Genomic DNA, 20484 nt, shown 5'->3' with positions numbered 1-20484 from the left:
ATATCTTTTACAGTTTCCTTCAATTGTATTTTAAGTAGACAATATTAATCCAACATGTGTTTGCAGTTGTATTAAATGTATGGTTTCGTAAATGTCGTTGAAAGTGTTAGCCACCATGCAAAATGTAGCATTTTAGCAAATTTTAGAACATAAATAATTGCAGTACGCTGTTAAGAGGTAGCGCTAGAACCCTTCAAACAAAACCTATTCTGATGTAGCCGTCTACGTTCTGAGGTTCAATTCACAATGTTGGGACATTTTCTGCGTCTTCTGCCTTTCTCTTTCCATCAATTTCCATTTGAATACTGCTAATATAGCCCACTAGCACAAAAGAAATCTTTAAAAAAAAAGCTAACCAGCTTCCAAGTGTTACCCAACTTGCTGAACTAGCATCCTTTGCATATGTTTTAACTTGCCAATGTCAGCTAATGTTAGTATTTTAGCTAATTCTAATTTAAAAGTTGCTGGAAGCACATTGGATGGTGTGGAAAATCATCCGTTGTCCATGCTGAGTTCTTGATGTATGAGATTTAAAATGATTCAATCTCATAATCTCAGTTGAATTCTTGAACAACATTTATTAATATCAAAATACAGCTGGTCCATTTGTCATGACACCTTTAGGAGGTAACAGACAAAATGGCACCCAAGAAGAGTTTGTAATGTTAGCCTCTATCTAAGCCACGCCCCAAAGAGGGCGTTCCCTAGTGTGTCATTTCCTCTAAGCATAATTCTCATTTCCGTTTCCTAACATGTCATTCCTTTTAGGTTTAGCTTAGCAACTAGCTAAAAGAGATAGAAGGAAAACACAGAATTTATTCTCAACAATGGTGTAAGTTAATGTTAGCTAACTAGCCTGAGTTAGCATGTTAAAACAGTATAAAAAACATATATCTCAGAGGTAGATTTATTTAAATATAATTTTAGGCTGCAATAACTGATACGATTTTCTTAAAAATATTTTTAAACACAGGTTTTCTTTTCCCTGGTGAATAAATGCCCTCAAAGTCAACATTGGATTTTTCTTAAATTTTGAATGTGTTCAATAAGTATGTGGTCATACTTATTGTCCAGTATGCTATAATGCTATATAATTCTTGCATTACCTTGTGTTTATGTGTTTCTACTATTACAAAGAGTTCCCACAACAGCAGTATTATCTCCAACTCAATAGTATGAGTTTGTCCCATGCATATATTGGTTAAAGTCTCGAAGTATGCAAGATGCTAACAATAGCAGCCCCAAAATCGAGTTCATTCTCAGTTTATCCTTCACTTGAGCCGTAAAGTGGAATCCAGTCCAGCTTAGATGTGAGAGAAATATAGCAAAGCATAAAAAGTATCAAACTTATATCTATTTTTATCTTCAAGCAATAAAAAAGTAAAAATGCATTAACATTTAAAAAAGGGGTTTTCATTTTTAATGCTCATCTGCTACGGGGATTTGTTTGACTTCCTCTATCAATAAAACATTTAAAACACAATCTCTGTGTTTTAAAGGAGAAGGTAGAAGTTTGCATGTGTCTTATTTGGAGAAGTGGAGCCGGCTTCAGAGCTCTCTCAGTAAAACCTGAAATTTGACATTTCGGGAAGTTCTTTCGGCGTGTAATTGGGTGCCAGCCTTGAACAAATAACCGTTTAAATAAAAGAACAGGCTGTTCAGTTTTTTCAGATAAAACCAAACAGTTCCATCTTTCATCACCCTACGCCGCATAGCCCTCAACGACGTAGCGTGGAGATGCACATGCTCCGGCTGATTAAATATGACTACAGTCAGCATGTGTGGATCCAAGTGGTGCCAAACAGTAGTTGCACTACCTGATGAGTCAGCAGCCAGGAGGAGCTTATCCGCCATCACAAACCCTCTGGGTAGCTGTGCTAAACTGGGCTGTAATTCTGTTCTGTCCTGGAAAATTTAGGGGATTACGGACAAATATGCAGGGTGTTTTTTTTAATGGTGATTTACTAATTACGGATCACCTCTTTCTTTCTTTTTGTCCCATTCCCAGTCTTTGCTTATTAAATTCGCCTTGTTTACTCTGGATAAGATGAAAAATTTGTGCTTTCAGTGCTCCACTCTGCACATTTTGGGTGCAAAGCATGCCGGTGGGGTGGGGGGGGGGGGGGGGAAGGGAAAAAAAAGAGGGAAAAGTGCTTGTCCCAATTATGAATCCATTTGCAACGGTAGCTCTCTCTCTCAGATGTGATGGGGAGGAAATCCCAGAGAGCAAAAACCAAACAATGTGAGGGAATGAGGCACAGGAGAGGAGCCTGTCAGCGGCTGCTGATATCCATAAAGGCAATTTCACAACAGAACCTAATGACACAAAATGACAGAGAGTAATGGTGAGGTAATTAGAATCTGTGATGAGTGTGGAGAGAGTGTCAGGAGGATTAGAGAGCAGGGAGAGGTGTGCTTTTAAAGATCTTTTTAGAGATGTAAACAACTTAGGAACAGCACGGCCTTTGCCAGAAAAGTAAGACTTCACAGCTGTAACTAAGTATGTGGACTCTAATAGATTTTATTTGCTACAAAAATCTTTTAAAAAACATCTTTGCTGTGTATGTATTGGCCCATCACATAAAAATGTACTAAAATGTGTTGAAGTTAGTGGTTATTATGTGACAAATTCTGGAATAGTTTACCTTTACAAGGCAAAATTAGAAAGAAATATACTGAGTATTTACTAAGAATGTTTATTTATTTACACCAACCTCAATTAGTTAACACGACACTTACAACACCCTTTTTTTTTCCTTTTTAAAGATTTTCTTCTATGCACATATGACATAAAGATATCTAAAGCACACACAGGTAAACGCGGGTAGTGTCAGTAGGAGCGCACTATTCTTTCCTGCAGAGTGTCTGTGATTTCTTCCGGGTTTTTCCGTCTCACTTTGTTTTGTTTGGGTGTATCAGCTCTCGGCTCAGCATGACAAAAACTGCCCTTTTCCAAGCCGTAAACGCCGCTTTCTTCGAGCTCTGTTAAAAACCAACATGTTTTCTGGGGGTTTGCTCAGCAGAAAACCTCGGTAGCCTCGGAAAAGTTCCGTTTTGACGTGATTTCACTCCGACCCGAGACACCTGTTGCTCCGGTTTCGACGGACAGGTGCTTTCCTCTGAAACACGGAGCAGCTTGGGCTCCTCGGACCTGTCAAACTTGGATTAAACTTATTCTCTTATCGCGTGTGTTTTATTATTATTATTATTTTTTTAAAAACAACAGTGAGAAGTTGTTGCTGACATGAAAGTTACCGTGACTTTCGGGGACACCTCAGTGGTGGTTCCCTGTAAAGCTGGATGGACCGTCCGGGAATTAGTCGAACAAGCCACACGGAGGTACCGCAGGATAGTAGAGCAGGTAAGCCCTCTGTAAAAAATATATACATAACTTATTTATTAATATTCTTATATACATAACTATAGGAATGGTTTAGCTCCAATGACGCTTTATTCCATTCCAGTCGTGCTTGTCATTTTGTAACAAACGCCTCTCGTACCTTAAACAAGGTGGTGGGTCACGTGACACGCCAGCGACTGTGTTTGTTATCCTCAAAGCTAACATAGCTAGCATTGGCTATCAGGTTTGATTGGCCTCCTCTCTGGCAAATTTGTATTTATTTCTAAAAGTATTTCTTCATTTCCACAAAACGTGCAGACATTTAAAGGGAGTTGAATGTCTTTTACAAACAGTATTTCAAGAAGAAAGTTACAGGACTTCTTTTAACTCCTCCAGTTTTATTTATTTATTTTTCTTAACATTTGTATTCTAAATATTATTATTAGGAAATCTGCTACTACTTTGCAGTGGCTCTCAAAGTCCACACAACTTTTCATGGCAGGTGTTTAAACATTTTTATTTATTCTCAGAGAATTCTGACTTTTTTGTCTCATAATTTGGACCTTCATTTTCTATTTTTTTCCCCTCAAAATTATAACTTCAATCTCAGAATGTCATATTTAAGTAATATTTTACGTCATTGAATAAAGTCTGATTTTTTTTCTTCATTTTTTTATTAAAATCCTGTTTCATACATAAGAATTCACACCATTAAACAGATACTTTTGCACCTTTTGATTTAATAACATTATTTTGTCATTTTGGCTTAAGTGTTTCCAGCATATTAGCTCTTGATTTGGGTTGTAAAAGTTTTCAAAATCCTCTTTAGGTGACCCCACCTGTTAGATTTAGTTTTGTCCTCATCTTGGTCTTTCTACCTGTACCTGTAACTCACCTTTTCTTCTTTTTGGTTTAAATGTCATTACAGGTGCATTTACTCAAATAGTGAAAGCTCATCTTTTCACTCCTAAAATGAGAAATCCCAAATCTGTGCTATTTGTAGCTGTTCCTCTAAATTCAGTAGATTTATCCAATCTTCTAGGTTTCAAATTAAAATGTACGGATGTAGACATTGACGGGACAAAACTGCAAATTTGTCGTAGCTAAACCAGGTTTCAGAACAAAGCCCTTAGAAAAGTGCAAGGCTTTGAGTCTGAGCAGAAACGTGTGGTTTTTGGTCAGGTTTCTGGGCGTCTTATGGTGGCTGTGGTTTGCAGAAAGCTTCTAGTAATTATCCTGAGGAGTAATTTCTTTAAACCTTTTCCACATTGTTCCACTCTACGACTGAGTCATGATGTTCTCCACTCACTGTGCATTTGTAAGGTGCAGCAAAGCCTTCATTTCCTCTGATCAGGATGCGGTGTGGCATGGAGCAAGAGGATGGAATGATTTTTCTGTCCTTATCCCTTGTTTTGAAAAGTAATTGAGACTTTCTAAACACGGAGTTCCTAACGAATCTGTGGAAAGTATGGGATATGATGTATTTTTCATGTCTGGAAAGAATGGAAAATTATGCCTCACCTTGAAAGTTATAGAAAAATATTTGTATTTCCAGACCTTTTCCCCTATTGCTTAAATTTTGTTATTCTTTCCCTCCGTTTTTCCCTGTCTTCCACTTATTTTTAAAATATTATTTCCATCCTTTCTTCCCTGTGTACTTCCTTTGTTTTCTTCCTTCAGTCTTTCCTTTCCTGTACCCTCTACCTTTCCTCCTTGTTTGCTCACTTCCAGTTTGTTGCTTTTGTAGCTTACGCATTTAAAACCCACCGGCTGTAGAAATACTTTCTGTAAATTTAAAATGACTGTCTCTATTTTGTATTTTAAAGCAAATAAAGAACTAGATGTGGAGTTTTTCTGTGATCGACACGTAGGAAACCCTGCAAGGATGTTTACATCCACACAAAGACACAACTCCTCAGTCATCTGCGTCCTCACCGTTGCGATCTCTCCAACATTAATCATCCTGCCAGGCTGACCTTTTTATTAATCAGCGGCTTGCGTGCATGCTGTCTTTGCGTGATAGCGTGCTGGCGTGTGTCTCGACGAGGATGCACGTGTTTCTGGTGGCAGACTCTGCTGTCTACCTGTACAATAGCTCGTGGTTTAAGCCCTGATATCTCGGCGGGCAGGTGGAAGTTGTGTTTGATGTCTTCAATGTGGCCGCAGCTGGAGAGGTGCGTGGTGGACAGGAGGCTTTGTCCTGTGAGTGATTGGGGATTAGGATTGGTGACAGGCCCCCCGTTCTTATCGGTTGGCTGGTGCCCGCTCAGCCTGCCCACACTCCCTCCCTCGGGCGCAGAGTTTCCGGTTCGGAGAAGCCTTGGAAGCACGGATTGAAGGAGCGATTGGATGGCACACCTAGATGGCTACAGACGCACACCCACACACACACGGCAGCACTCATCCCTCTCAGTGATCCCCTGAGCTGTGGAGTGTTTGCTTCACCGACAGCAGCAGCCAAGCCCTCTTCGCCCAGAGGGTCCCTGTTGACTCTGAGTGTGACACGCTGCGGCGCACAAGCTGCACCAGGCTAAACGCGACCGTGTGATTAGAATGCACCCGGGCCTTGATTGCTTTTCACAGAGCATGTTAATTAGCCGCTGATGCAAGACACTGACTCAGCAGTCCGTGGCCTCTGCGCAGTATAAGGACAGTCCGGCTCGGCTCCAAGAGATGGGAGCAGATTAGCTGCCAGCAGAACCCATTTAGCGCCAGCATTAACTGCACGTTTCTCCACTCGCTGACCTCTCCGCTGACAGCAGGGGCCGCATCAAGAACCTGCTGATAATCACCGCGGGCGTGAGGATGTGCATTCTGTAGAGTCCCGCTGAGCTTTCCCACAATGCCGTGTGTAGACCATACTAATTAGCAGTTTATTCAAACGTGTTCTCAGCTATGCCTCATGTTCAGCTACTTTCATTGCCACATTGTTGAGGAAACTGTATAGCTTATTATAAAGTGTAATCTGGAAGACGTGTGTTTGCACATTATCAGAGTGGTGATGCAGTCTGTAGAAATGTTTTGCTGCATAAGATGGGGGGGAAATAGAAGATTGTGGGAGTGTGTGGAATTTACACCTAGGATGTTATGACATATGAAGCTCTGTACAAAAGAATGTTTCTTTATATTTTTTGGTTTGAAAATGGGAAATCAGTATATCGAGGAATTCTCCATAAGTGTTGTCTATCACTAAAAAAGAAGCAAAACATGTCAGAAATCTCTTGAACTAAACTGGTGTTTGGCATTTTTTCAGTTTAATTTTGAGAAGGATGTCTGAATGTTCAAATATTAAGGTCATAAACAAGATGTCTCACAGAAATGTGAAGATCTGACCTTCAGTTCTATTGAATTCTGGAAAAAATAAATGATTTTGATTACATTTAAACAATAACAACCATTTTTTAAATCAAACAAAATGTTTTTGTTTCTAGCTTAGCAAAGGCTCTTGTGATTTTTTTTGTTTTTGTTGCACATTTCCAATAAAAGTAGAAACTGATCAGCCGTTTTTCTGATTGTGATTTATATAAACTTATCATATGAAAGCATTTTAGGGTTTTGGTAACTTCTTTGGCATCTTGCGGTCTGCTTACAATATTACCTTGCTTGGTGAGTTAAACCTGGGTATGTTAGTGTTAATTTTGAGCACCCAATTTTAATTAGTCAGCTATAATCTTCTCTGAAGGCCTCAGACTGCTCTTGTATCTCACCAGCATACCAAACTAAATATTAAAATAAATATCCTGTACTATGTTAGATTTTTTGCGTTGAAGGTCAACAGACAGAGTTCCTACTTCTCTGCGGAAGCTGGTGGCATGCAACGTTATAAAGCAGATGTGATTCCTTATTAGCTGATAAGAGATTTTACTTCCTGATACAGAGGATTTTTCTGCCACATTGGCCTGCCACAGTGTACTCCTTTGGAATTTATGGTTGGTTTTTTTCAGATATAAAATGCAAATGTTTGGTTCAGCTCCCTTTTAAAGTGACACCCCTAAATATAATCTTGTACAGCAGACTACCTGTTGAAGTGGTTGTGTAATGTGTGTATCCCAGTAAAAAAAAAAGAACTGTAAAAAAGTGAGTAAATGTACCCTAGAAATAAAAGATTGTTCTGTTAAGGTTTGTGAAAGGCTTCATGTCAATTTTAGTCAGATATACTGTAAAAATACGTAAGATTTCAGTTATTAAACAGAAATATTTCAGTGTACCAGCTGGTGATGTATTGTGAAAATACAGAAAATTTGTACTTTCGGATTAACAGAAATGTGAATAAATCAAACATGATAAACTATTAAATGACAGTAAAAAACATTACAATTTTGTTTTTGAGTTCATGGAAATGTTTGTAAAAGCAACAGGATCTTTCATATATAGCTTTAATCAAATCTGTATTTTTTTTTCAATCCCCACGTTTCACTAACTGTCATCTTTTCATCATCTCTGTTTTTCTCTCGCCTTTAAACACACCACCATCAATTGGTCCAACTTGAGAATAAGTCCTCATCGACGCGTTCATTAAAGGAATAATTTTTTTTATCACAGCTAAGCCCACACCGTGCTCTTACAGCTTCATAATGACACATTCTTCTGAGGATCAAAGTGTGAAATAGCACCAGCGCTTCACAGAATTTAGCTCCACTAATCGCTGCAGCGCGCCGTCGCCCTCTCGGGATGACGTGTTTTGCTCGCCAGTGTGTGCGGTGGGTGGGAGAGGAAGGAGAGATATCACTTCTAAATGATGGGGGACTTAGGAGTGTAATTTGCAGGGAGTTTACTCTTCTAACCGCCATGGTAATTCTCCTCTGCAGTTGACTGCGTTTCAGCTCCTTTTTGTTATTTATTTTCTGGGGATAGTGAAGGTATTACAAGGGATTCAGTCTGAGGAACTTCAGAGGAACTTTTTATTCCCTTTTTTTCCTCCCTGCAGCTTATTTTTGCCTGGAAAGTGACATGTATTCACTGTTAGATGGAGAAAAGAGTGTTTATCTGGGGTTTGCTTAAACTCTCCTGCAGAGGTGATCCTCATTAACTCCGGAGCATTAATCTTCTGCTTTAATCCTGTGATCTGGTGAAGTCCCTCTTCTTGAAAAGCACACTCATTCCTCTTTATTTCCATTAAGCTGTGTGATATGTTGTCATCCCAAAACAGACAATTAAGATTCTTCCTACCTTACAGTTTTGGTTAAAATTTTATATACACTCACAAACATTTTCTTCAATGTCAAACATGATGGTGACGGCATCATGCTGTGGGACTGTCTTGTTGTATTGAAGCATTGAGCACAAAAATATTGATGATTCAAAAATAATCTGTTTATTCTATGGGGAAATTAAATGTTAAAAATCATATTTGCAAGTATCTTCAGCATTGTTGTTAATGGTGATTATCTGGACAGGGAGGATGTGAGGTAGCAGTCAGTCTCGCAACAAATCTGAAGAGGCCTCTGACTGAAGTCTGTTCTTGTCATGTCATGCTAACAGCTCAGTTTTTCATACATTTCAGATTAAAGAAAAGTTAAAAAAACTGCTCAATCTTTAGCGCCTTGTTTAAAAAAAGTCATTAAGATTGTTTCATAAATTGTTGAAATGCACCATTAAAAGACCAAAATTAGTGCAATATCCACACCCATGATGAGTGTATGGCCTTATGCCAAAAGTGCAAATGTTGCATCTTGCTATTGCTCTGCTACAAGGCATGAATGTCTGGTTAGGAGAGGAAGAATGCAGGGAGACAGTCCAGTTGGACCTGCTTTTCTGGCCAGCTGGGAATACTATGTCTACTTGCCTTTTTGAAACATACTTGCTACTATTATGTGCCATCACTAGGCAATTAAAATAGATAAATATAGAGAGAATTTTGTAATTTCCATTGACTGATACTACGTTTATGTACGAATGAATGAACTGTTCAAAACTAATCTTCACTCTTGGCTTTGCTCATTGCTTTCAGCCTTTTCCTTCCTTTGTCTGTCTAGTTGGTGTGCTCTCACATTCCACCTAGCTGACCTGAACCTTGGGTTACCATACCATAAACCTGTTTGTCTGAAACCTGCTGTGTATTTAGCTGCTATCTGAGGGTAGATGCTTTGGTTAGAGGGTGTAGCACTGAGAAAAAGGCTTTTGTTTCTGTTGATAAATCTAAAACTCCTAGCAATGTGATTTGTGGAAAATTCAAAATCCTCTATTTTAGCATTAAGACACAGAAGAGCTGGGATGAAGCTAATCAAAATAGGGCTTAGCAGCCCATATAAACTAATTTAATTGCTAATGCGTTTGTGTACTACTCTTCTTATTTGTATGTATGGTTTCTAACAGGCCATTTACTTCTGTAAACATTGTTATGAACTTGTATGATTTATTTGCTTTGCTCACATCTTGCTTGTAAGTATAAATTGTTCCTATAAAGGCTAAATTCTATGGACATTACCTTGTTTTGTTTTCTGGTTTATTGTTTTTCTATCAAAATCTTCTTCAGCTGCATGAAATGCCACAGCCTGTGCATTTATAGACTGGGTCATAAAAAGAGGAAGATGGCATTGTTCTTGAACTTCTCTGTTGATTTTTCTGGGGTAAACAGATTCCAGATTGTGGCGCAATCAAAAGTGATTGACTTCAGTCTCTTTTTTTTGTTGTCTCTGGGTGTGTGCCCTTGAACTGGGCGGGAATGTGCCCACACTTCTCACGGAACAAAAAAAACCTGAACGTGTATCTCCACCTCTACGTCATATCAGAGGTATCTACAACCTCTGTAGATACTCTCAACATGCTGTGTCATGCAGCAGGTACAGTGTAGTGTTCAGGTTTTGCTTCAGAAACCCTTACCTGCTCAGCAAAGTGGTTATTTAACTTCCCTTTGGAATCAATAAAGTATATTTGAATTTGAAACCAGAAGAATGCCAGCCACACGGTAGTACTGACGGTGGTTGGCATTTGAGGAACCCATTGGAAACAAAGACCTCATTGTCTCTATTTTTAGAAGTTGCCACTTTTGCGTATCAGCTGTATGTCAAGTGTTGGTGAATAAGTTGCTTTTCAGCAAAGTGGTTATTTAATTTCCTTTTGGTGAAGACAACTCTTAATGCTTCGGTGTAGCAAAACATTTTGGACAATGTCATCCACAACCTTATGGGTCCAGTTTGGGAAAGTTGTCTCCATGTTCCAACATGGCTGAACAAAACCAGCTCCTGAATGACATGGATGAGTCTGTTTGATGTGCGTGACCTGCATGAGTTCTAACATCAAACTAACAAAATACCTTTTTAATGAGTCGAAGCAGAGATTGCAAGATCTTCACCCTCAAATCCATGTCTGACATTAGAAACACACTTAGAAAAATAGTCTAGAAATTCCCATAAAGATGCTCTTAATACTTGTGTAAAGTCTTCCTAGCGTTAAAGCTGCTTTGGCTGCAGTTTTCCAGGCTTCACCTGTAAAGGTGGTGAAGAATGATGAGGCTATTATCCAACTAAGTTGCTAAGGCAAAGTAACTGGACATTGTTCTTATTGTCAAACCACAGAAAGTGACGAAAGTTATAGATGTAGCAACCCCAAATGACAGCAGCATAATGAAGATGAAAAGCTCCAGAAATACCAATGAAGAAGTTATGGAAATGTGAGTCTTAAGTGTTCCCAGTGGTAATTGGAGAACTCTGGACTGTGACCTCCAAACATGGAGAGTGCTTCCTGGCGTCCAGCATGTTTCAACAATAACACTAGAGACGTCTGGGAACAGCTAAAATGTTACTGACCAGAGTTTTCAATAACTTCTGCCTTCGTGTTTCTTTCCCATCTTTTTGTGCTTCACTTTCTTGAGTCCGAAATGCATCTATTCTAAGGACAAGCTAGTATTTTCAGTCCAGAAACACCAGCAAGCAGAATGCATTTTTATACACTTGATAAGTGAAGTCAGATGAAGATCAGAGGCAGATGATTTGGGGAATATATAGATATGTTTTTTGTAATTCATTTTCTGTTGGATCAAAAATAAATGTGTTGTCTATCTGTGTGCTGCTTGATCTTCCTGTGTGTCCTTCCCTTGTTGTTATTGCAGATAAGAATTTGTTCTTAGTAACTCACCTGATTAAATGACAAATAAAAAACCTGGATGCTTTTTATGTTTTATAGTCCTTTGAAGGAAAAATGCACACAACTTTTCTGGAGTTTAAATTTCTTCCCTTTACAGTGTCATGGTTGTATTATTCTTTTATGGATGTAATGGACTCATGCTATTAATTTTAAGATTTGGTAGTGTTTATTCAAATGTCTAATCTTGATTATTATATATTTCCCCCCATAGCAACATGGAGAGGTTCCTGTGAACATCCACCACTTGGAGTACACGGATGGAGGGATCCTGGACGTTGACGACCTGCTCAGTGATCTGGTGGAAGACAGAGAGAAGGTGAGGAGGACACACTTTTAAACTGACACCTAATGCACAGCTCTGTGTGGAAAGTTGAGCTGTTGCAGTAATAGTGATGTTGCTTTACTGTGGGATGTAAAGCAACATCACAGAAAATTATCTGTCACTGGGGATGGTGCCTGCAGTGGATATTTTTGTTTCAGCCTTGCAGAACGACAGGGACAGTACTTGTAAATCTAAGCATTCCTTGTAATTATTTGTTGGAACTTTAATACAAAACATGACAAGAAGATTATTTTTCTTGATTTGTCATGCTTGTGCTGTTCCACATTGTCCTTCGTCTCAAAGTAAATTCTACAGATCTTCCACAATCCATACTCATAGGTTTGGAGTCTGGATGAACAATGAGTTGTGAACATTTAGATGTTGGTGTGTGTTTTCCAGCTTTATATTACACACTCTTGGTAGTGTTGCCATTTTTGACTAACACTCTATGTTCTTGAATTATGTCATTCCAAAAATATTTATGCCCTATTTACTTCTTAGACACAGGCTTTATTGTTTTAGTTTTCTTTTTAGACCATAACTTGTGTCTGGCTTTTAGAATCAATTCGGCCACAAATGTTACCTGATGTTCCGTTTTTTTAAGTGATTACAGATGTGGCCGAATAAATGCTTGACTGTAACCAGCAGCTCTCGGGCGCATCTCAATCAGGGCTTTCAAAATGATCAATTATTCAACATAAGCAATACAAAAAAGAGCTTTTCTTTTTATGATGATCATTTGCTTCAAATTCAAAACAAATTGAGTCAATTTGCCTAATTGTTTTGCTCCAGGCAAGGCTGACAGTCAAAACCGTGAGCTGGCCCTGGAAGTTTAAAACTCCTTAGAGACTTTGTGACCTCTAGTTGTCAGACAAAAGTGTTGCTGGCAGCATTTCCTACCAACAAGACTAACAGGAAAACCTCTGGGTAAGCCTTAAAGCAAGCTGTTCTGCAGGGTGGCGGCTCCAAAGCTGAGCAGCTCTACAAACATGGCGAAGCACCTTAAGGATCGACTCTATGATGTTTATGAGAAACTTAAAAGAGGTCAGACATGTTTATGTATCTACAACAGCCGTGTATTAAACACACTGGACAGCATGAGTTAACATTTTCTGTTTAAATATAAGAAACTCACCGACAGCCATATGAATATTCGTGCCCCTGCAGGTATGAACTGATGCAAGGTGAATGATAAATATTAACGGGCTCCATTGGAGCAAAAAAAAAAAAAACAGCAACTCAGAGATGCAAAAGTGATGAAAAAATAGACAACTTTAAGTTATATTTTGTTTCTAAAAGGCTGCTGGACTTCCTCCTATGTATTAACTTCACACCAACTAACAGTTTTTTCCGATAGTTAATTCATTTAATTAATTTAATAATTAATTAAATTAATTAATTTAAGAATTATCGGGTATTGGGGAAGTCCGCAGTCTTCCCCATTACATTTATTTGTTGAGAGCCTTAGTTTTCTAATTTTGAGAAACGTTGAAAACATCAACATTTGTAGAAATAAAAGCTTGAATAATCAGTTTCAGTTTAATTGATTATTACCTTTGTGAAATGTTTGGATGAGCTTCAGCCCCCTCCTCTTTTTAGGCTCCCCTTCCATTTTATTCTTTTTGTATTAGCAGCTGATGAAAGGATAGCAGCTGAAAGAGGACAAGCCTCCATGATCTTCCCAACTTGCCAGTCATTGGACTTTATCTCCAGTCTTCAAAATGACGTCGCCTGTCCTAGATTAATGAGCTGTGCCTGGCATTCTTGATTAGCCCCACTTCCTTTTGTTTGTCTACATTTTTATTACCTCGCCTCCTCCAGCAGATATATTGTTAGCGGTTTTTTTTTTGTCTTGTTATTGTGGCCGATGCTGTTTCGCCATCAATCATACAGGAGTGGGCCCAGCGTGAGGGCCCTCCGCCGCTCAGCGTGGGCCCTGTGTTAGCCACGGATGCTAATGAGAGATAATGGTTAGTTATTTGTACTCCTAGTGCTCAGCATTGCCGCGAGTCCAGACCTCTTTATCTGGGCAAACCCTCGACTATTATTCAGCTCACAGACACGTTTCAGCTGTCCGCCGCGTCTGTGCTGAACTCCAGTGGCAGCCCGCGGGGCACCATGTTGGCGCGTACGCAAGGATGCGCCACTGGTGGTTGATGAGGGCGGAGATGAGGGGGCGGCTGTGATTTGATTACAGCTCAGGCCCCCTGCATCGGCGGCGTGCTCGCGAGCATACACAGCAGCGTGCGTGGACAAAGTGTTCGTTAACCCCCCATCTTGAGACACAGGCCACCAGCCTGCTGATGAATATTAATATCAGTCAGATGAATGCGGGGAAGACGAAAAGGTTGTTGCTTCAGGTGTGACCACACAAAGGAGCAGATTGGAGTCGGACCACTCCAGGTCACTGCTGAGTCTGTTATATTGATGCAGCACTGTAGTATGTGTGACTGGTAGCTGGAGGTTTATTGGTTAAATACCAAATTATTCTTGTCTTCAAAATCACAAGTTTACAGACGTTTCCTCAATCTTTGGGGGCGTTGCTTTTGAATTGTGACTTTGGTTGAAAGTTTTGGGTTTCCTTTTACAAGCTTCTCACTTTTGAAATCTTCCCACAGCTTCTCCATTGGACTGAGATCAACACTTTGCGATGAACATGCCAAAACACTGATTTTGTTGTCACTAAGCCACTTTATTACCTCTGTATGCTCAGGGTCATTGTCCATCTGGAAACCAAGCTTTAACTTTCTGGCTGATGTCTTTTACACTGTGTTCCAAATTATTATGTAAGTGATATTTTCTCAGATTTTCCTAAATGGTCAATGCAAATAATGGTCAGTATAATTTTCAAGTCATGATCTATTACAGTATAAATCAAATTTTACTGAACAAAGCTCCCCAGGAGAACAGTATTTTTTTCAAAAATAAAAAAACTCTAAATGCACTGTTCCAAATTATTATGCACAGCAGATTTTCTAAACATTTTATGGATTATAAAGAACTGCGGTCCATTCATTCTTTGAACGAATGGACCGTTCAAAGAATGACTGTCCCTTCGTCCATACGTGACCAGCATTAAGTGGTCACATGTACTAAAATCAAAAGCTATTTCAATCAAAAACATCTTAACAGACCAAGTTACATGTTAACATAGGACCTTCTTTGATTTCAGCTGCTCAATTCTTGCATCCATTGAACTTGTGAGTTTGTGGAAAGTTTCTGCTTGAATTTCTCTGCAGGATGTCAGAAAACCTTCCTAGAGCTGCTGTTTTGATATGAACTGCATTCCACCCTCAGATCTTCTGCTTGAGGAAACTCCAATGGTTCTCAATAGGGTTGAGGTCAGAGGTCAGAGGAGGATGGTGACCACACCATGAGTTTCTCCTCTTTCATGTCCATAGCAGCCAATGACACAGTGGTATTCCTTGCAGCATTCATTGTGATGCAGGAAGATGATTTTGCTACTGAAGGTTCGGCTCTTCTTTTTGAACCATGAAAGAAAGTGATCAGTCAGAAAGTCCATATACTTTGCTGAGGTCATTTTCACACCTTCATGGACTCTGAAGGGTTCGACCAATGATTCTCTCTCCATGATTTCAGCCCAAAGCATGACTCCACCACCTCCTTGCTGACGTCACAGCCGTGTTGGGACGTGGTGGCCATCCACCACCAATCCACTACTGCGTCCATCTGGACCATCCAGGGTTGCACAGCAGTCATCAGTGAACAAGTCTGTTTAAAAATTAATCTTCATGTACGACTGGGCCCACTGCCACCGTTTCTGCTTGTGAGCTCTGGTTAGGGGCCCAACAGCAGGTTCATGCACCACAAGCCTCTGGAGGATCCTCCACCGTGAGGTTCCAGAGGAAGCAGCAGCTTCAAATAACTGTTTGCTGCTTTGTAAGGGCATTTTAACAGCTGCTCTCTTAATCTGATGAATTTGTCAAACAGAAACCTTCCTCATTCTGCCTTTATCTGTACAAACCCATCTTTGTTCTGAATCAGCCACAAATCTCTTCACAGAACGATGATAACGCTTCAGTTTTCGTTAAATATCTAATGTTTTCATACCTTGTCGTACGGCACTACACTATCTGATGATTTTCTTCAGCAGAGAGATTCTTTCACTTTCCCATATTGCTTGAAACCTGTGGCCTGCTTAATAATGTGGAACATCCTTCTTAAGTAGATTTGCTTTAATTGAGCTCACCAGATAAACTAATCAAACCAGCTCTCTGAAGTTAATTATAGTGATTCAAAGAGCCCTGACACACAATACCATCGATAAATTTAATAGCACAACAAAAAATTTGATCTTTATGAGACTTAAATCCAATTTGCATAATAATGTGGAACACTGTGTAGACGCTGCTTCAGTATTTCCGCTTATTGTTGTTTTCTCGTAATGCCATCTACTCTATAAAGTTCACCAATTCCTCCTGCAGCAAAACAGCCCCACAACATGATACCTCCACGCCCATATATCATAGTTTGGATGGCACAAGCATCCCCATTCTTCCTCTAAATGTAACAAGAGTTATTATGGCTGAACAGTTCCACTTTAGTTCACGTCCACAAAAATGAAGATCTTTGTCCCTGTGTGCACTGCAATATGTTTTTTTATGTTTCTGGCTTCCTCTTCACTGAGTGGCCTTTCAGGCCATGTTGGTAAAGAACACCTTTCACTGGATAATAATACCTACCAGCTGTAGCCAGCACCTTCACAAGTTTTTTGGCTTTTGTTCTTTGATTTCTGTCATTGCTGTGGCATTTAGCAATTAAGAAAAATGTGATTATAGTAATCCACACATAATTCTGACCTAAAACAAGAGAAGTTCGATTTAATTTAACTTCAGACAGCGAGAAAGACATTTTAAGTATTCAATGTATTTAAATGTCTGGGTTCAACTACACATTTAAACCAAATGCATCCTTTTTTTATTTATCTTTAAGGCAATCAGGCATAACATTATGGCATGATGGGAAATGTGCTCTCACCAGTAATAGATATAATTTCTGCTCTTGAAAGAAAATGTTTTGAGTTCACAGTATTCACACAGTCATGTGTGATCAAAATCGGATGAGGTGAAATTATTTTTATTTTTTTCCCTCAAAGCGTGGACATGGCCTCAGTCAGATACAGGGAGGAAGCTAATCAGTGCAGGAAAAACAGGAAACATAACAGACAGACAGACAGACAGATAACTTGTTGAACCTCAGAGTGCTGGGCTTCCTGTACATTCCCTTGCTTTACGGCAAATGCAATTCCCTCAATCCGATTGGTGAATGATGTCGACTAGATAAGTTTTGTTAACACCTTTACAGATTCTATTCACCCCGATGTGTTGATCATTCAGATCGACCAGTGGAGTCCTGAGAAACTTATGTCGTTTGACAGCAGAAGTGAACACTTCAGTATATGTTTGCAATATTTTGCCTCTTATTTTGTCTCAAAAACCATTATTGGTTGGAATGATTGTCTATGCTGAGATGTAAAAAGAACCTAAGAAAAACCCATAGTTTTAAAATGTGTCAAAATGTCTAATGTGGAAGTTTCACCTGGACTTGTATCAACTAATACCGCTGAGAAACTTCTATGGGTTATTTTTTTGCATGAATTTTGGAAGTTCGGTTGAGGGTCTGGATTGCAGCTGCTGACTTTCAGTGGGATATTCACATCACAAAGTAATTCTTTTATTAGGTGGAGGTTGTTTTTTATGTGCCATATTAATCTATTGCCACTCACTAATGTGATCATTTTTAGATCTCTAGATTGTTTCCTTTTATTTTGATACCAGAACAATTTAAGTAGTTCCTGAAAGTTTTTTCAGTTAATTTTGAGCATATCAATTTTCAAGCAAATTTCTCAAAGAAAAGCTTGTGGTTAAAAACCCCTCCCCATTCAGAACATGCAAATAACATTTAATTTCATGGGAGATTTATTATATATATATTAAAAAAAGACTGGAAGGACTACCTCTCTCCTTTTTAATTAGCCTATTTAATCACAGCACCTACAAGGCGTCTCCAGTGGCTCCCTCCGGTTGCCCAAATGTAAATGCGATGGTTCAAATCCCAGACGATCTCCTTCTGAAATGTCTCTGGCTCCACTCTTCATCTAACTCTTTAAAGCAATGTTTAAAAAAAAAGAAAAAAAGTTTTACATTTAAAGAAATCCATCAGGTATAAATCAATTCTAACCTTTCTGCTCTTGAAATTAAAAGAAAAAAAAAAATCAAATCATGCTTTTTCATATTTCATTTCCAGCAGCTGCAGGTGAACTCTGCTGCTTAAATTTTGTCTGCAGTCATTAATTACAAGTCAAATGTCACTCCCCCCCCGACAGGCAACAATGAAGCATTACTTAAATGTGCTAACCTGCTGCAGGGGGAGAGGGGAAAAAAAAAAAAGTTAGCTGAATGGGATGTGATTGCGAGGCTCAGACGTGCTTGATTAGCCTTTGATGCTCTGTGACATCTCGCTCCCTCACCCTCTATCCTTCTCAATCACACGCCACGGCGAGCCGCCGGCTGACTGGCGTCTGAATGGTCCCGTAACTCGGCGCAGACCGCGTGAATGGCCGGTGATGAACGGGGGAGCGCGGGGCTCGAGTGCGCTGATTAAAAACTGTGACACGAGTGGCAGCCTAATCAGAATTCATACCCATTCTTAAGTTCACATTGCAATCCATACAAGACATTTGAATATTCATAACAAATCTGCAGGTTTGTCTTTTTTTCCCCACACCTCTTTCCCACTGAGTAAAGTTGGATCATCTCTACCAGATTACTCCCTGCGGATCCGATCAGATCCGACTGGAGAGGCTCACTCGACGGGATTCGCTCCCTTGAGCTGATTGGATCAAATCTCATCAGGTCGACCTTGATGCAGCCCTCCCATCTGAGCTCCACAACAGCTCTCCATCTGATTATATTCAATTAACTGGCCCCCCTCCTCCCGAACCCTCTACACTCAGCTGCTCTCAAACATACTTTCGGCTAAACCTGGTTTGATTGCAATTACATCGAGCGAACTCAATGAAGGCTTAAGGAGAAAGGATTCTTGACGTGCCAGTCTGCTTTTTCGTCTAACTTTCATGCACGTTGGGTTTTTCTCATAAAGTTGCACTTAGGATTTTAATTTCTATACATGATCCATTGCATTACCTTTTGACTTTGAATAATGGCACCTCTCCAAAGTGATTTGTCAGTTCAGTGAAGCAAACGCCCCGGGTTTCAGTCGGGATAAGGCTACTTTCAGTTTTCTTTTGCATAAATTTGTGCGACCCCGCCGTCGAAGATTCAAGGCCTTCATCCTCTGATGTTGTTTTAATGTAGGAGGAACTGAAGGGAGTGGTTCCTAGTGCCAAAAAGTACTTTTTATTTATTTTTTAATGCTGGACTCCTCTTCCATAGGAAGGCTGAATACAAATGGATGCCAAATGTTTTGTATTTTATGTCATTAAAAAAAGCTATGGATATTTTCCTCCAGCTTCATCATTATATGCTATTTTTTGTTGGTCTACTACACAAGATAAAAATAAAATAAGAAAAAAACAGTCTTCATGTTGTCAAAATTAGCTTCTCCAGTTAGCTTTGATTTTGGCTGAGCAACCCACAGAGCAGCTAATCACATCCAGCTAATGATCAATTATAGATCAATTTGTTTAAAGCAGATCTGCTCTCTGAACTCACACCATCTGTTTCCCAACATAGCATTACCCCAGAGTTCAGCATATAAGTGCATTTATATCAGGGTTTGGTGCTTTTTTTTTTTCTTTTTCTTCCTCTGCTCGCTCTAATGCTAATAACTCAAATCAGCGCAAAGTCACACTCCCTGTCGTGCTTGTTTGTGTATCACAGTGTGTACTTTTTCAACCAAAGCATAAATGTTCGCAACTTCCAAATCCAGCTAATTTAGGTTAAATATTTAATGATTCCCACAACAATTACGCAGCCGAAGCCACATCTGCTTCCATTGTGCTGCTCACAATGCCACACATTAATTCATATACACACATTCATTGTTGGTATTATCATTCAATTTTGCTGCCTCTCGGCCTCATCACCTAACTGATTGGCCTAATGAATGGAGTTCTGGGTTCGGTAATGTGTCTGAATTGGTCCATAGCATTATTGGTGTGCTTGAATTTGACACATACGGATAGAAAAAGTGACGGATGTCGCCGTATAGGAAAGGTTTGTGTTTGTTTATCACTAGTCGTCATCACAATGTCAATCTGTCCAATGTAACTAAAGCAAAGGACTAGTTGAAAGGTTTAGAAATATGTAAATTAATACATTTCCATTGAGTTTGTAGAAACTCTGTCTACTGCATGGAGATATTTATTGTACTAACTATAATTCATTACAGCCGACTGAGTAAATTTCTGAAAATAATTTGTAATTGTCAGTTATCAAAGCCGATATGAAACGTCCTGCTGGTGGATACGATTTGATGTATTTACCATAAACTGTCTTGTACAAACCGTCCAAAACTACTAAGGTAAATGGGATGATGAGGAGGGGCAATTACTAGCATTCCACCTATATACAATTAATAAACGCCACTGGATAAAAAATTGATGAACTTTTCATCCAGGTGTTTTATATTTAAACTGACATACTCAGTAGTCATATATAATACATTGTTGTACAGAACTTGCTCTGTTAAAACCTTCTTGATTAGTTTGGTTTCTTTTCGGGTCATCGTTTGTTTAAAAATGTGCTGGCAGCCT

At 39.3% G+C, this 20484-nt stretch overlaps 1 protein-coding gene across 1 annotated transcript in view; it reads left to right on the top strand.

Moving 5' to 3' along the window:
• Positions 1-2865: 2865 nt before the first annotated feature.
• Positions 2866-20484, top strand: part of LOC111607616 (partitioning defective 3 homolog B-like) — a 149354-nt gene continuing 131735 nt past the window's right edge. The window contains exons 1-2 of the mRNA XM_023329599.1: positions 2866-3361; positions 11637-11741. Of these exons, the coding sequence (XP_023185367.1) occupies positions 3245-3361; positions 11637-11741 (222 nt within the window). The 5' untranslated portion in view covers positions 2866-3244. The remainder of the gene's footprint in view (positions 3362-11636; positions 11742-20484) is intronic.

Source organism: Xiphophorus maculatus, chromosome 24 (genome assembly GCF_002775205.1).
Source record: "Xiphophorus maculatus strain JP 163 A chromosome 24, X_maculatus-5.0-male, whole genome shotgun sequence".
Classification (NCBI taxonomy): domain Eukaryota; kingdom Metazoa; phylum Chordata; class Actinopteri; order Cyprinodontiformes; family Poeciliidae; genus Xiphophorus; species Xiphophorus maculatus.
The sequence above is the reverse complement of the archived record's forward strand: the minus strand, read 5'-3'. Positions and strand labels throughout refer to the sequence as shown.